General features: G+C 40.1%; 1 protein-coding gene across 8 annotated transcripts in view; it reads right to left on the bottom strand.

Moving 5' to 3' along the window:
- The window catches only part of LOC147140088 (VPS10 domain-containing receptor SorCS1-like), a 110,222-nt gene that overhangs the window by 55,512 nt on the left and 38,226 nt on the right, over positions 1-16,484 (bottom strand). For 4 of the 8 annotated variants that reach the window (XR_015088808.1, XM_086046072.1, XM_086046074.1 and 1 more), the window contains exon 4: positions 6,173-6,889. The exons of 3 other annotated variants lie outside the window; for them this stretch is intronic. Coding sequence is in view for 3 of the 5 variants with exons in the window: in XM_086046072.1 (XP_085902198.1) it covers positions 6,173-6,757 (585 nt within the window). In the remaining 2 variants the exon portion in view is untranslated. Of the gene's footprint in view, positions 1-6,172; positions 6,890-11,679; positions 11,740-16,484 lie in introns of all 8 variants that reach the window. One more of the 8 variants, XM_086046077.1, reaches the window with a different exon arrangement.

Below are 16,484 nucleotides of genomic sequence, written 5' to 3'. Positions count from 1 at the left end.
TAAGACATTTTTATTAGCCTCTTGCACTTTATTGTGCTTTAAATCTACTTAACAGTGCATATGTTTAGCACTAATCATATCCCGCATGTAGTATTTTTCTTTGTCTGAGGCACAGAGGCTCCTGTATAACATTGTCACTGTATCTATAAAGCTTTATGCGCAATGCTGTCTCAGGCAGGAGCTGCAAAGGGTGCAGAAATATCTTAAGGCGCAGAGGCTTGATTCATTTCAAGGCTTGGCATCTGTTTTACATACCGTACATTCCCACTGAATTTGCTTAAAATTCAATCTGGTTTTGTACATCATTTCATTTCATTTCATGTTTATTTGAATAGGGACAGATGCCACAACATAGTTGAATGAAAAACAATCTCCAATGCACAGCATCACAGCGTTTGTAGCTAATGCTAATTTCCAATGCCCATCCCTAGAAGGACTTTTAAGCAAACAATCAGAAAAAGAAAAGGAAAAAACACAAACAACTTTTAGGACATATCCACATTAGTAAATACACTTTTTAAAACAGTGGAACACAAATGCACGACGACGCCAACCCAATCCAAATCCCCCCCCCTCCACATCCACATACACACTACCTCTGAGTGCAGGCCTGATGTTCAATCAACCATTTGCATACTGTTATTGTTAAGCGTGTAGTTTTGCCAGTCAACAAAAAAATGGTAGCCAACTCTATTGTAATGAAGACAGACAAAAAAAATGCTGTAAAATGATGAAGAAGTTTGTGATTATGGTTTGAGGTCAGTTTAGACATTTTAATTCAATTCCTCTTCGGGGGCATTTTTTTCAATCGCTACCAATTTTAATCCAGGTATACTAGACAGATGTGAAGTCGCTACATACACAAACATATGTACTTTGTACTACTTTTTTAGTCAAAATAGGTGTGTTTTCAATCCCTGCGGATGATAACACCGTGTGAAAAACGATGTAAATAGAGAGATGTAAAGTGTGATTGGGAACTTCAGTGACTGACTGACTGAGTGAGATCAGTGACATGGAGGGATGGAAACCAAGGAGCTTTAACGACGATGACACAGCACATTCTGAATGATTCGTGGAAAATGTCTTGTGCCTTCTGCTAGATTTGAAACCACCAGCCCGTGGCATTCAAAAATGATCTGTCTAATCTGGAAAAAAATACATAGCCCACAAAAAAGTTCTATTTTTTATCCAGTCGTTATCAATGGCTAATTTCCCATTCTTTTATTAGTCAGCTAACAATATTAGCAAAGCTATGCTAACACATTTCGAAAACATAAAAGCTTCAGCCTTAGCCAATGCTAGCAAGTTGTTTGATGAAAATAACTTTGCCAAGTTATCAAATCAGGTACTGTGCGGTATAAATCCTGACAGTAAAAAGTCATTTTTACTTTTTTGTGTAGCCTCGACACACCTTAATAACCCGGCCATATATGAATGATTTAAAAATAAATCGCATAGTACATAAACTTCAAAATGCCTCGCTGAAAAAATGCCACTTTTTCTAGCATGTTTTGTTATGCTTTCCTACACATCCCTACATGTTTGAGACACAGATATAGACCCGGTTAAAGCCTCAGGTGGCGGAAATATATCCCACCGAGTCATCATGGGGCTTTCAACGCCGTGACGTGAGGCGCTAGCAACTAAATAGCCTGTTAGCACATGAGCTGACACACGTCCGGGGCTCCACCTGAGTAGCGAGCTCTTCCGCATCGTCACCCCCTTGCTTTTTAATGACACTGAGCTGTTCTGTAAATTGTGGCATTGTGGATTTTTGGGGCATAGCCCGAGCTAGCAAGCTAACTGAACACTGCAGTGGTAGAAATTAGCCAAGTGACATTAACTACCTAACTTGCAATTGTGCCAGACAATAGTAAATAGTAGCTAAGGCTGGAGGATTTTAATTCCAAAATTCAGTTTCACACAGTTCTCTCCTTTCATGTTTTAGCAATTATCTTCAAACATGTGTAATGTGTTTGGAAGCAAATCTGTGAATTCCCTTTTAAACTTGCAAAAGCTTCACAATATGCAATGCTTTTGACTGCAAACGTGCAGCAGAATCGTCTTCCTCCTCTTGCAAAGTGTCACTCTCCTCCATGTCAGCCCTCATTACCGTCGAAGTTGGCTTCCCAAGATGATGTAAGACTAAAGTTCACGCGCTGCCATATATCATCCAACCCATCTGATTGGTTTTCGACATCCTCTCAAGCATGTTCTTGAAGAGTCAAATGTTCGGTACGTGCGGAGGGTTCAGCATCGAGGTAAACTGCTGCATGACATTTGCATCCGCTCTGAAACCCCCCTTCCACCTTCCATTTAAGTGATCATTCATCCTCGTTGGACAGTAGCTGTTAACTTTGTTGCTGAGCCATGTGAATCGATCGCTTAACATTTGGCCTTTGACTGATTTAAAGTCAAGATATGATGTGTTTGGGAGTTCTTTAAGCGTTCAGTCCATAGGTGTTGCGTAGAGCTAATTAGAGTTGGACTCTAAAAGGCCTGCATTGCATTGAAATGTTGTTTGCTTAAATGTTGAAATTTCTACTGCAACAAACAACTAGAAGGAAAAAATAGAATATGCTACTCTGACTGACTAAACGTCTAATTAGTGGAACGCTCCAAAAACAGTTGGGTTAAAAATAAGACAATTTTGGGTCAAAAATGGACCCAGCCACTACTTGGGTCAATTTGACCCACCTTATTGTGTTCTTTTGTACAAAACAGCCCAACAAAACGAACTATTTATTTATTCATTTTTTTTATATGCAAAAACAGCCTAGCATTCTCCTTGTGGAATGGTGCTAAAAAGTCAAAAGGATGCATTATTTTTGGCCAACTTTGCAGCATTTGATGATGAAACAGTAACTAACTGACTATCACACCAAAGCTTCACTGTTGCAAATTGGTCTAAAAGGCATTGAAAATGCAGCTAGTTGGCTAGTTGGCACTAAAAAGGAAGGATTAGGATGCTCAGACTTGTTAGTGTTACACTTTGTGACGCTCCATCCATCACATAACAAGGAGTCAAGCCGTGATGAGAAGAAGCCGGCGAGATTGGTTAAAAACAGACCATTTAAAATTCAACACAATAATTGAGGAGCAGAACCTGTTCTGAATGTTTAAAACTGGGAGATGAAGGCAGCTTATTAAAATCTGGCCAAAGGTTCCTACGGGGCTGCTCGGGGCAGGCATAAAGATGCACCCCCCCCCCCCGGACACCCCCCACCCCGACGATAAGGAAACCGAAAGATGGATAAACCCATCAAACTACGCCGACATGAAAGTTTTTAAGAAGCCACAAGCTTTTGAGATCAGCTCAATATTGAGATAGATGAGAATCGCCCTTTTGGCAAGAGAAGCAATGAAACGCGCTGCTGCTGGTAAATCATTTAAGCTTAAGGCGGTGCCACAACCCCGTTACCCACCCACCCCCCCACCCCCGCTCCCATTAAACTTACATTTCGCTTCTGAATAAAGAAAACACTCAAACTCGTCCTCCCAGTGTTCTGCGGGTGAAACCTTGAAGCATGTTGTTTGATTAGCGCAGCGACTATGAACACGTCGAGCGCAACTAAATGGAAACATTGGACGTGATACTCCGACCGAGAATCCAGATAGATGTGCACACGCAACGCTACCTTGAAATGATGAGGAAAATTAAAAATCAAGAGCGATGATCCCTTCAGCGAGGTGAAAATTGCACTCGTACACACAAACGGCATTTTAATACACAGGCGACAAAGCTAGCAACGCTGCATTCCCCAGATACCGCGCGCTCTAATGAGATCCAATACAAGAGTTGCATCAAACATTCACTTTTGGGAGATTATTGGATAGCATCCCTTTAAAGAAATAAAAAGAAGACTCACTCATATGGTTCTCTGAATAAGAGACTCCCTCCTCCGACACTCCTCAAGTGATCTGCTCATCAGCAAGCTTTGCTTAAGCCTGACAATGATCCGGATCATTTGAATCAGGTGTGTTGGAGGAGAGAAACATTTAAGACATGAAGGACAGGGGCTCTCGAGGACCAGACATGGGCACCCCTGGTTTAAGGGAAGATCATTCCAAAGGGAGGGACCGGCAATGGAAAAAGCTCGATGCCTCTGAGACTCCGCTTAATCCTCGGTACCTACAGTCCACTGATTTGAGTCACTGGGCAGGTACGTGGAGGGCGAGAGCATTTAAAGACAAATAAAAACATCTTAAAAAATGAAGTTTAAAATGTACAAGGAGCCAGTGAATGAAGGCCACAATTGGAGTCAAGTGCTCCCTCCTACAAGCTCCAGTTAGGAGGCAAGAAGCAGCATTTTGGACCAACTGGAGATGCTTGATGGAGGACTGGCTGACTCCAAAATAGGGGCGGGGGTGCTGACGGAAAATTCGGAGCAACGATGACGTGCAAAAATGAAATGCGCTATATAAATATAATTGTATTGTATTGTATTGTATTTATATCGCGCTTGCCATACACAAAGTAACTCACTGTGCTTCACATAATCAAAAGTAGAACATTTAATAATCATAGGTGCAAGGGGGAAAAAAGCATAGTTTTAGCAAAGATTTAAAAGCATTTACATTTGGGGCTGGCAGCATATTACCATTTGCATGCAGCATAACAGCTGAATGCTGCTTCACCGTGTTTGCTTTGAACTCTAGGCTCCACTTATTGCCCCAAATACATTTCAGTTGAAGTACAATGCAATTATATTTAATCTTTGACAAATGCTTTTTTTTGTTTGTATTTCGGTACAATTTTCATGTAAGTTTTGCGTGTATGACATTATGAATAAAACCACTGCCTCATTTTTTATGTATACTTGGGCCTACTACGGCATTATATCTTAATGTTGGTCATTATGATGGTACTCGGTATAATGTTTGAGAACCACTACTCTGGATGATTGATACTTGTCTGGGATGTTGCAATGCCTTCCAACTCAATTACACTATTAAACCAACTTGATGCGTCTCCTATATGGCAAAGGCCATGTCGTTGTAAGCGAGCAAGACTCCTTAAAATAAATTCATACATATTTCACGAGGCCTCGATAACCTAGTGCCCTTTTCACCGGTCTACACGAGAAGTCTATTAAGGGGGTTACCGGGACCTGCTGCCCTGATTCTGATGCTTGGTTTCCTGACGAAAGACAGAGGAAAGAAGGGGGGGAAAAGCAGCAGCATATTCCGCTGAGCCCGGACGTCACACGCAGCCCTTCATCTATCGAATTGATTTGAACTGAGCTCCTCTGCTGGTGCGGAAATGTCCAAGAGGATACGCGGCGGCTTTTTTGTGCCATCAACATCACTGGAGCGCCTCGCTCTCTCTCTCTCAAGTGGCCTATTGAATTATCATAAGCACATAATCGCACGGACTGAATGGAACTAACCAAGTTATCGAAGGGCACTTCATTGAGGTGTATGAACGCACACGGGCCACAACATTAGGTACACCTGCAATCAAGACCTCTCCGTTTGATGGATGCTGTGAGAGGCATTCGTTTCATGTTTAGGAGCTGTGGTTTGCACTTAGAGCTGTTTGTGATATTTTGGGTCTTTTATTCATTGGGCTGTCAGAGTGATGCAGTGCAGTTGCACACCATTGAAACCGCAATAATGAACTTTTTTTTTATTATTAATATCTGATCAAACAAAGCACTGTTGTATTTGTAAACATTGTTTTTGTAAGTACCGTATATCAATTTGAAGTCAATTTTTAGCACTGCGCGTACTACAAATTACAGTGCAGTTATTCGCAACCAGTGCGCCTTGGAAAATTGTCAGAAAATTATTTACTTATGACAAATGTACCTTTGTTCATCTATCTCTGCCAGTGACATATAGTGATAGGCAGAACAATGAAATGCTATTAAATAGCAATTAACCTAAGTTGTGTATTACTTTTTACTGGTGTCGTGTTTTTCCTCACGTGCATTGTCTTAATAAAGGTTGGGAAAAATTAGTGGACAAAGAAAATCAAAAACGGAGGAAAAACTGACATGTGGCGACATTTGATAGACAACCCAGCAACGTGTGAGCATTCCATTCATCTTACCACAACTATACACGCTTCTTTCTCTGTTAAAAAAAGTGTCAAGGCAAGCCAAAAGTGAGCACCCACACTGCGTCAAACCACGTCCGTGCGTAAATCTCGAACGGAGACACTCACGCTGCTGTTTTGGCCGGACCAGTGCACCATCGCCTGGTTGTGTGCGGTGTCCCCGGCCAGGGCGAAGGTGGAGCTGGCCAGCTGGACCTCCACCGGGTCGGGATACGAAGCGTCGTGCGCGCCCTCGCCTCCCAAATCGGCCCAAGTCTCTGCGCCCCTGGCGCTTCTCCTCCTCCGGTTGTCATCTGCTGTCGAATCCACATCATCCGTATTTTCCTCGCTGTCCACGTCGTTTGGGTTGTCAGAGAGTGAAAGTTTTGTCTGATAGTCCGATGCATCTTCTCGGGGACAACAGGCGTCTTCTTGCCACGAGGGTGGTGGTTCGACTTTTGTTGAACTTTCTGCGATCGCAGCGCTGATTTCGGAGCTGGCTTCGCCTTCGGTAAATCCGACAAAGTCCCCGACTGGAAGCTCCCCAAAATGCGCCAAATCCTGCTCAAGGAGCTCCCGGGGGGTCGCGCTGATGTGCGCCAAATGACCCGAGGGACTGCACCTTACGTCCGGCGTGCAAGTTGAGGAGGAGAAGACACGCGTCCACTCGGAGGAGAAAAAGAGCAAAAGGCAAAAAGCGTATCGCGGCGCCATGCTAAAACGGTGTTAGAAAGGCTTCATTTTTGGGGGGGGTGGACGACAGTGGTGCGTTTGTGTGTCATCCACCTGGTGGAGTGGAGCCGGTGAATGTGCGGAGGGGCGGTGCGGGCGGCTCGTGTTCGCCTCCTGATGAGAGAGAGGAGGAGCTGGAGGCTGGATTCTGCAACAGCCAGGGTGATTTCTTGTGTTGTGTGCGTGTGTGTGTTACATTTAGTCAAAAGGACTCTGTACTTAAGTAGAAGTACAGATATTTGTGTGATTAAAAAAAATATATATATACGTAGGCTATTGATTCAACTTCTTTACAAAGGGGAAGTCAACGCAAACTTTTTTCCAAGAATATGTTCTATGCAAGCCCACGAGTTGAAACAGAGCATTTTGATAAATATTGCGTTTGTGGAATAAGTGTTAATCCACTCGTTTTTAGCAATCATCTCTGCATGCATCTCTGGAGGCGGCCATTTTGTCTTCTGTCGACTGAAAATGACATCACAACTGCTCACTACCACCAATCACGTCTCAGATTCAGAAAACAGGTCAGCCATTATACCTGTTTGATTTTAACTCGTCAACTCAAGGTTTTTTGGGGTTTTTTTTAATAAAAATGTTTCTTTAACTCCGATAATGATGTGAGCTGATGATGAGTTAGCTAATAAGCGCAAATGAAAAACAATGTAATTACCTATAGAGCAGAGCCTTGAGATACAAATTCAATTTGTTGCATGACCACGCTTGTGGAATAGAAAAAACATTAATCCGTTCCAGCCCCCCGCCCACAAAAAACAGAATGTGTTTTAATAAGGACAATCACCCTATAATATAGTTCATCAAATATATTGTACTAACTGAGTCAAACATAATGTTAAGAATTAAACAATTTGTGCATAATGATAATTTCATTGCGATTCGTTGTGGTGTGTGCAGCTTGGCCACCGGGGGCAGTATAACAACATCATATAGACATAAATAAAGAGGACTTGCACAACTACCGTAAGAAGCTTATTAAGGGTCTGCTTTGAATCAAAAGTATCCCAGCATGTCATCGTGTGTGACATCATCATCATCACAAGAACGTAATTAAAGATCTTCAATCAATCAATCTTCCCTTGAGACATTTGAGCAAATATCAGTGAGCCTCCCACGGGTGTCATCTTTATGGAAGACGCACTGAGGTTCTTCTCCATTAGTGCGGGTCTTAAGTAATCAATTAACCGTCGATTATGCCACCCAGGTAATGACTTGAGACCATGGTCACAAAAACAACCGTTATTTTTAGACGCTTGCAGCACAGAGAAAAAGACCTGCCAGCCAGTCATTCTGCTGTACAGTAATCGCCCGCATACTTGCAATTCACCTGTTCCCTATTTAGAGTATGTTATATTTTTTAAATGATGTTGTTTCAAATGAATTTGTCTATACCGCCAAAACCAAAACACTATGACACTTGGGAGCCTATGACTGCGCTGCACTGTTTTTGTTTACGGAGTAAACTAGTGGCTAGGACGCAAGTGAGTACAATTTCCTGTCACTTACCTAATATGTTCCACATGGGAAATTGGTATGTCTCTATATTGTACTGGATAAAAAAAAAAATCTGAGTACAAATATGTCTTTTTTTACTGGCTGTCCGCAAACCATCCAAAATGGGTCCCGACCCACCAGTTGAGGACCACCGCTTTCGGTTATAGTATGATCTTGTTGCTTCAAAGTGCATCAGACAGTCTGCGAATGGATTGGCTCACATTTTACGTGTTGTTACGTTTGCATTTTTCGCCTCATCTGACCAGCACTGCTTGCTTTTACGGCCTGCACTGAGGTTATTACCTGACATAAAATAACGAGAAGTCAGAGGTGAGCATCATTTATTGCCGCGGCGTTGCTGTGTAAAAAGTCCCGGTGTCGGCACCACCGTGGAAGATAATTGGGACGTCATTATGGCCAAACAATATACCCACCCCCGGGTGTGTGCAGTCATATTTCTCTACTTTGGGCTTGGTTCCAGGCACATAATGGTAAACCATTAGGAGTAGTGTGGCCCGTTTGCATCTCGTGATTAGATTCTATTGCTGGGCAACGTGAAGCCAATAGAGGATGCTGTTGACTGGTGAGCGATGCCGAAGAGACTCCTTATATTGAGTCGTGTTCTCCCCATCGTTGATCCCGATCTGCATTGGGGGTCAACGGCACAGAGATGCCTTTCATTGGCAGCCATTAGCGATGCAGCGAGCAAGAGCTGTCTCAATCTGTTTCAGTTAGCCCGCGCCAGACAAGGGGAAACCAGTCTATAATGCAGATTGATGGCTGACTTGGAATTTCAATCACGGAGAACACTAAGCTAAAAAGCTTGAGTCTTGACTGTAATGCGGCGCTGGGGCGGAGCTGGCCCATTAAAATGGAGATGGTGGCGTGCAGGAAATAATGACTTTTTATGTGTGTTTTTACTCTGCGCCGGTCATGATGGCTTTCTGTCTCGCCTGTCGGTGGCGCTTAGACATGGATGGTTGTGCACGTGCTGGGCATGTGTGACCTGTTTTGATGATTTGACTCACTATCTTAACTCAACTTTATTTATTTATAGAGCACTTCAAAAAAGAAAAAAAAAACAGCTGCAGCTGAAACAAAGTGTTGTACAAAGATAAAATTGGACATAAAACACATTTGTAATCATTACAATTATTATTATTATTAAATTAATTGCATTATACACTATCGAACTGAGCCATACTATATCGAATCGAATCGTAATCTAAATCGAAACGTCCTTGAATTGTTTTGCACCTAACACATTGAAAACCGTATCGAATCGTCTTTTGACGAGAGATGCACACCCCTAATTATCATTATTATAGAAAACGATGATAATAGTTAGGGCCCGACCGATTAATCAGTGGGCTGATTTTATCCGCCAATATTAGCTCTTTTAAAATAGGCAGATTTATTTTTTTTGCTGATTTTTGCCATCTTTTTAGATTTTACTCTTTTATACATTACCACAGAAGGCAAGAACAAAACCTAACCCTAACAGCTCTCACCCTTCTCCTCCGTGTGTAACTGCTCACCCCTCCGCTCTCTGCTCGCTGAGTAGGAGGAAGTAAAGACTACTTCCGATTAACTTAAAAGAGGTGGCTCATTTACTCAACGCAAGCAATATCGTGCCCCGCTTAGAAGTCCCCTAAAAAATAGGAGAGGTCGGTGATAGGCAATATTAGCGGTTATTGAAACCTTGACTTTTTAAAACTACAGTAAACCGTCAAAGCTCCTCTGTATGCATTTTTGAGTATCTAACATTTTGACAGAGATTCATTTGAGAAATCTGCAAGGATCATCTGATATCGTCATCATTTCAACATTTGAAACTTGAACTTTGAAAGAAATTTTGAGTGATTCTTACTGCATCATATCCACAATTTGGAATGACGGGAAATGACATGATCCTGCAGGGACAGCCTCAAGACTGCATGGGTGAAAAGATAATGCAAGCAGACATTATTCAGAGTTATGACAGTTACACAGGGAATGTAAGTTTTGTCATTCCAACGTCAAATGATTAAATACGTAATCACGGTGATTTAGCGTTCTGTCTGTCTTGCGGTCGCATTGGGAGGATGAAGAAGCGCAAGCAGACTTTTAGATGTGCGTGCGTGCGCATTAAAAATCAAATAGCCAGCGCAGGATCTGTTCTTTTATTTACTTTATTCTTCTCGCATTTTTCGACTCGCCATGGCAAGGTGACAGATTTCAGGACTGATGCCTGTAGCACATTTGTGTGCACAACATGGCAGCTGTGGAATCATTGTCTCTCTCCAAAGACAAGATTGCTGCTTTGCCGCCTGTCACACACACGGAATACAAACCGCGAGCTGCTCCTGCAGCTCGCCTCTCTGATGGCAAACTTGTGAGCAGACGGTATGGTGGTGCAAGTGGGCACACAAAACAAAAAAGTATGCAAAGGAAGCAAAAGAGCGTTTCATGTGCGGAGCTCGCTCTGTATTTGTTGATTAAAAAAAATTGTGAGTAAAGGAAGAAAAGGAGGTCCTAATTACTCCTGAGTGTTTGTGTGCGTTTGGCGTCTTAAAAGGGATCAAAACCACTTTGGACATTAGTCATGCGCTGTGCATTGTGTCACCCTGGTGAGACGTCTAAAAAAGACTGCTTGCCTTCAGCTTGCAGGCCCTATACATAACAAAAGCCGCATATCGAATGAGCCATAGCGCATTAGTCATCGCCTCAGGAGGTCTTTTCAGCGGCTTCTTTTTGTCTTTCGTCATTAACATGAAGGCCGAGTGGTTAATTGTTGGATTGTTTTGATATTAGTCAATATCAGCAGAAGGTGTCTTTGAGAATGACCTACAGTATTTCACCAAAAAGATTTGTGTACACTTGTTTTATTAAGTAGATAAAAAGCATATTGGCCAAGCTCACCTTTTTTTTTTTTAAACTACATTAAATTAACTGCAAATATGTGAGCCTGCTGACAGGGTGGACAATGACAGGGTGGGCATTTTTCGCTAATGTTGTCATTAAATAAGCACATGGTGGCCCTTTACGTAGCAACATGATCTAGTTAACAAGAAGACTCTGTACCACTAAACAAACATATTTTGAATTTATGAAAGGTTTGCTATTGATATTTCACAGTGATAGAGTGGACATGTTAAGCTTGTTAACAGGCAATGACACAATATGATGAAACATCCGAAATATACGTGCCAATATTTATTCTGCAGCTATCAACTGCTTCAGTCTCCATTGACGAAAGAAAAATGTTGGTTGTACTCAAAACATGAGGGCATTTGTAAAAGGGGCAGTCACCCCATTATGACAGAGTGGACAACATGCAAAATGTTCGATTTGATTATGAAAACAGAATGTGGACAATAAAACCATATTTGTTTTTGTCTCATTGAACCACTTACTATATTTACTACAGTTCACAGAGCAGTTTGTGGAACCAGGAGTTATTACCTGCCTAGAGTCTGAAGAAAAAGAAACAAGTGTCAGTAAAGACAGTAACAGGCATCCATTATATTTTCACCCGTGAATGCAGCACATCATCATCAAACTGCCATATTACAATGGTCAAATAGAGCGGTTCTATCTTCTCCCCGTGCTTGTGACACGCATGTCGAGGTAAATGAAGAAATTAAGGACTTTAAGGACTAAGAAATGCAAAGGAGGCATCTAAGTGCTAAGTCAAAGAGTCAATTTAAAAATGGACGACCAAGACATCCACTTCAATCAGTGCAGAGCACACTTGTGATACGCCTAATGAGTTCAATCATGCTTTTGAGCCTCAATGAAATGCAATTCAGGCAGCAGGTTAAATCCTCACAAGCCGGCCAAATGTTGAATCCATTTGACACAGCAAATCTTTGACTTGCGCACTAGAATGTGGAATTGATGGTGAGTTAAAATAAATAAATAAATCAATAAGGAGGGGATTGAGATTGTTTTGATTAGCTTCTTTTGTTGGATGGATTTTGTGTCCTTCTTATCAAACCAATGTAGACCTATTTAACAGTACAAAAGGTAATTGTTCTTGGTGTTGAGTGTTCCAACGTTCAATTTTCGCTTCACGATTAGAGTAATATTGTTCTTTTTTGCATTGTTACCTGAAGCGGTAAGAATTCGCCTCCATGCAGCTCTCAGTCCAGCAGCTGCCTATTATTATAATGCAATTCATCTTCATTCAAAAGTACGGAGTCTTGACATGTATTAAGGTTTAGAGTAGGGGTGTGTAAACTTTTGTGCTCAAAAGCCAAATTGGACAGATGGGCCAGGTCATTCGCAGATGAGGAAAAAGGTCAACGCTACCAGCAGAACATGTTTAAAAAATATATTACTTATCATAAATTACTAATTATTACATTATTAGATTAAAATATATTTTTTAAATGTTAATATATATGAGCCATTCAAACGAACCAGTGCCATTTGAGTCCCCAGGAAATAAAATGTATAAATGCACAACATAATTAATTGTCAAAATAAAAAAATAAATTTTTGAAATCTGCCAGGTCCTATTAGCTAAATAAAGTTTTGAGTTTTGTATATTTTCAAAATAGTGTTTTTTTGTTTGTTTTTGTTTTTTGCTAAATCAATGTAATGTGCTTAGTGTCAACATGCTATGAGAATAAATGCATGTGGCTATATTTCATGTATTTGTTCATTCTAAACCTCACTTCTTACTTTCTAATTTCAATCAAGATTACTCAAGTGAGAGGTTTCAGTACAATAAAACAATGACAGAAAAAAAATGAAAGCACCGATTCGGTGGAATGACCCATTTGTAAAATAAGTAAAATAACAAATAATTACTTATAAACATAATTTAACAAAACATGAATTTTCAAAAACAATTTTACAAAAACTAAATGCAATGCTCCTGAAAAAAAAAAACACTCAGTCCTCAGTCACCAATTATACGAATTGCAAATACATCGTGCACCTTAAAAGGCTTCATAATTGATTCATAATTTACATGATTATGATTTTAGCAGATGTCTGAATTCTCTTTCTTTGCCAGAATGTTGTCGCGAAAACATTACATTGTGATGTGTTTTCCAACATTTGACTCCGTAATTGATTTGGAGAGTTGAGTAATGATAGCAAATGACTGATTTGTTTCAACGCTTCTGTTATATTTTTGTAAACACTTACCGATGATTGCTTGCGTTTGGATTCGCGTTTGTGTCGATCCATGCACCAGGTACATTGTGTAATTAAAAACACGAGGAGTTTAAAAAAATAATAATTGGAAAACTCTTCAACTGACACAGAAGTTAATTAAAGTTGTTTTTAAGGCTGTAATGGAAATTCAATAAACACAAAAACCTTGACCAGATAAAATGTCTTTTCCCCCCGAAAATATGAATACCAAAAGAGTAATTAATATTTCACAAATTCTGTGTAACCTAACAACTTTTTTTCAACTAAATGATCGAAGCTTTTGCAAAATACATCCTAAGGGATGAGTTCAAGTGTGAAGGAGGAAACGAAAATACAAATGTAAAAGTCCCAGAGACGCATGAAAGTCATCTCTTATTAATATTTTATGATTTAAGAGGACCTTTGTTAACATCAAAGTCTGTGTTGACAAAAGCCCGGGGAGCTTGCTGATTGTGTCATCGCATTTTCGTCTCGCCATTTCTCTTCAGACTTCCTTTAATTTGAATCCATAACGGAATGATTGGACTCACTTAAAACAAATATGACAAAATATCAGGAATAAACCAGATGGACAATGTGTATGGATGAATGCACCATGTTTGTGTAGCAAGCGTGTAGCGTATGTGATTCTGCCGTCCCTGAGCGTGCTTTCAGCTGTTAGTGACACCCCAGTTGACGTTTACTTTAAAACTAAACACACAACAAAAAAAAAATTGTAATATTTGAATAAAACCATGCTTCGTTTTTAAAACATCGCTAGCGCTAACGCTAAAGTCAATATAAAATCCCACCGACATGCTAAGGGGAAACCAGCATCGGCTCAGGGAGTGATATTTCTTCAAATAACGAATATTCACACACAAATGCTGCGGAAACACATAGACAAATTAGTCTCATGTAAGATAACACTACTGACAGACATCATTTCTTCCGAATTTATGAAAAATGTGTCATATTCATAGAGCTCAACCACAACTTTCTGCTTACTCACTGTTTATACTCCATGGATGCAGGGCACCACACTGCCACTTAGAGGCCAACACGTGCATGAATTGTTTTTGCTAATTGTTAATTGAATTGCTATTATTTTAATATATTCTTACTTTACTTTCTTGCTCATTTTTTTCTTGTCATCCATTCAAGTCAAAGCTGAGTTTTCAAGGATTCACAGAATTTTACTCAGGGAAATTTCAGGGATACAAAGATCCGAGAACTTTTTTTTCGTCATACCAAAACATATTTCCACATGACACAGCATGAAATACAATCTCAGAGGTCCCAGGTTAGCCCAGTAAGTCCTAAAACGTGTGAGAATAAAGACAGAATAAAATAAGATTTAATAAATATGACAAAGCGACAAGGGAGATGCTTATTCATGGCGAGCGTGCGTGCAAAGATGCAAGGCATCAAAGGTGTGGCTGCAGAAGAATGAAAATGCAAGTGTGAATATGTGAATTTCACATATTTACAAGGGCATTCTATACTTGAGAAAAATAATAGAATAAAGTTTTCAATTAGCAGGGATGAATGGGCATAAAACTAAGTTTTGAAATCAATTCATAATCATTTTATTAATCGTGATTTCAATCTCAATCAAAATAATTGTGATTCTTATTTTTTCCATAATCAGCCCGCTCTACTTGTGAGTGTAGTTTGCAGTGGTGTTCTTTTGTACTTCTACTTAAGCGAGTCAATCAGACAGTTTTACAACCTCTGGTAGTTTGTTATCTGGGGAGATGTGTTGCAACAATGTGTCAAAACGTGTCATTTTTTACATTTTGGCGTTAGTTGGAATTAACCAAATGAGATGGCGTGTTTGGTGGGGAAGGTGAGGCACTTGTCAGAGGTGTTTAGTCACCTCCAGGTAAAGTCAAGCGAGTTTGTTTCATCACGCATCCCGTTGGCATGCTAAGCTAAGCGAGCAGGGCTTCATGGGAAGGGCTAAATATTCTACATTAATCTCAGTATGTTGCAGCACTTCTACATAGCTGCAAATCATCCATTATTGGAATCCTTAACCCAGGCTTGAAGTTCTTGAAATTTGAATATTTCTAGACTGCACTCTGTATCCGAAAGCATAATCCATGCTTGAAACTCTAGTTTGAAACCATTCCCACATGTAAGAAATGTGAAAAAACCCAAGTTTCGAGTCCTGATTTGAAACCCTAACCCTAGTTCGAAACCCTAATTCAAACCTACCGGTACTTTGGAACCGTCATCCTTCCTTGAAATTACAATTTGAAAACCTAAAACTGACTTGAAACAATGTTGTTTTGGCAGCCATTTTAGTGTGTAGTTGACGAAAACTCAAAAGGGTTTAAGTCTTTTACCAAATACACATCATCACGTGATTCAACTTCAACATAATATTTTGACAAAATACTACCATGTTAACAAAATACAATGGCCTTAAAGATCATACAAGCAAAACAAAAATAGATTTTAAGTGATTAGTGGGCACCCAGCCCATATTTAAGCTTTCGGATCTTTCTTTCTCAACAATGAGCGAAATGAACGTACTGTATATTCCCTCCATGTTTCAGTCAGTTAAACATGGGTCAAACTGGGAAAGCATTATACTTGCTGGCAGGCAAAAAAAAAATCTTTGCATGTTGAACACGTACAGTAACAGAACGCACAAATAAGGTAATAAAATGACGTTACAAAGCTAACTTTAACCCAAAACTAGCAAACACTGCTAGCTAGCTATATGCTATCTCATGTGGAAAACTTTGAGCTAACTACTTAAGTGTATTTCTTTACCCTCTCTTCTATTATGTTTTTGATTTACATTTAACAATAAAGTGTTATTACACTCTGTTAAAAAAAAAATTTAAATGTATTTTGGTAGGCTGGAAAACATTGATGGCAATGTCCTGTCATTTTAATGGCAGGAAATGATTTACTAGCTTGGTCAAAGAATGAATTGAACTCGAGGTGAAGTCAGGGTACCATGGCATCCTGTAAAAACACATTAAAAAAAAACAAAAAACAATCGCTTAAAAAAAGAGCTACGTATAAATGATGCAATCCCTCTTTCGAAGCATGTTAA

Source organism: Filicampus tigris, chromosome 11 (genome assembly GCF_054856515.1).
Source record: "Filicampus tigris isolate MCC_2025a chromosome 11, RoL_Ftig_1.0, whole genome shotgun sequence".
In the NCBI taxonomy this organism is placed as follows: Eukaryota; Metazoa; Chordata; class Actinopteri; order Syngnathiformes; family Syngnathidae; genus Filicampus; species Filicampus tigris.
Note: the sequence above shows the minus strand (reverse complement) of the source record. Positions and strands in the feature narration are given on the sequence as shown.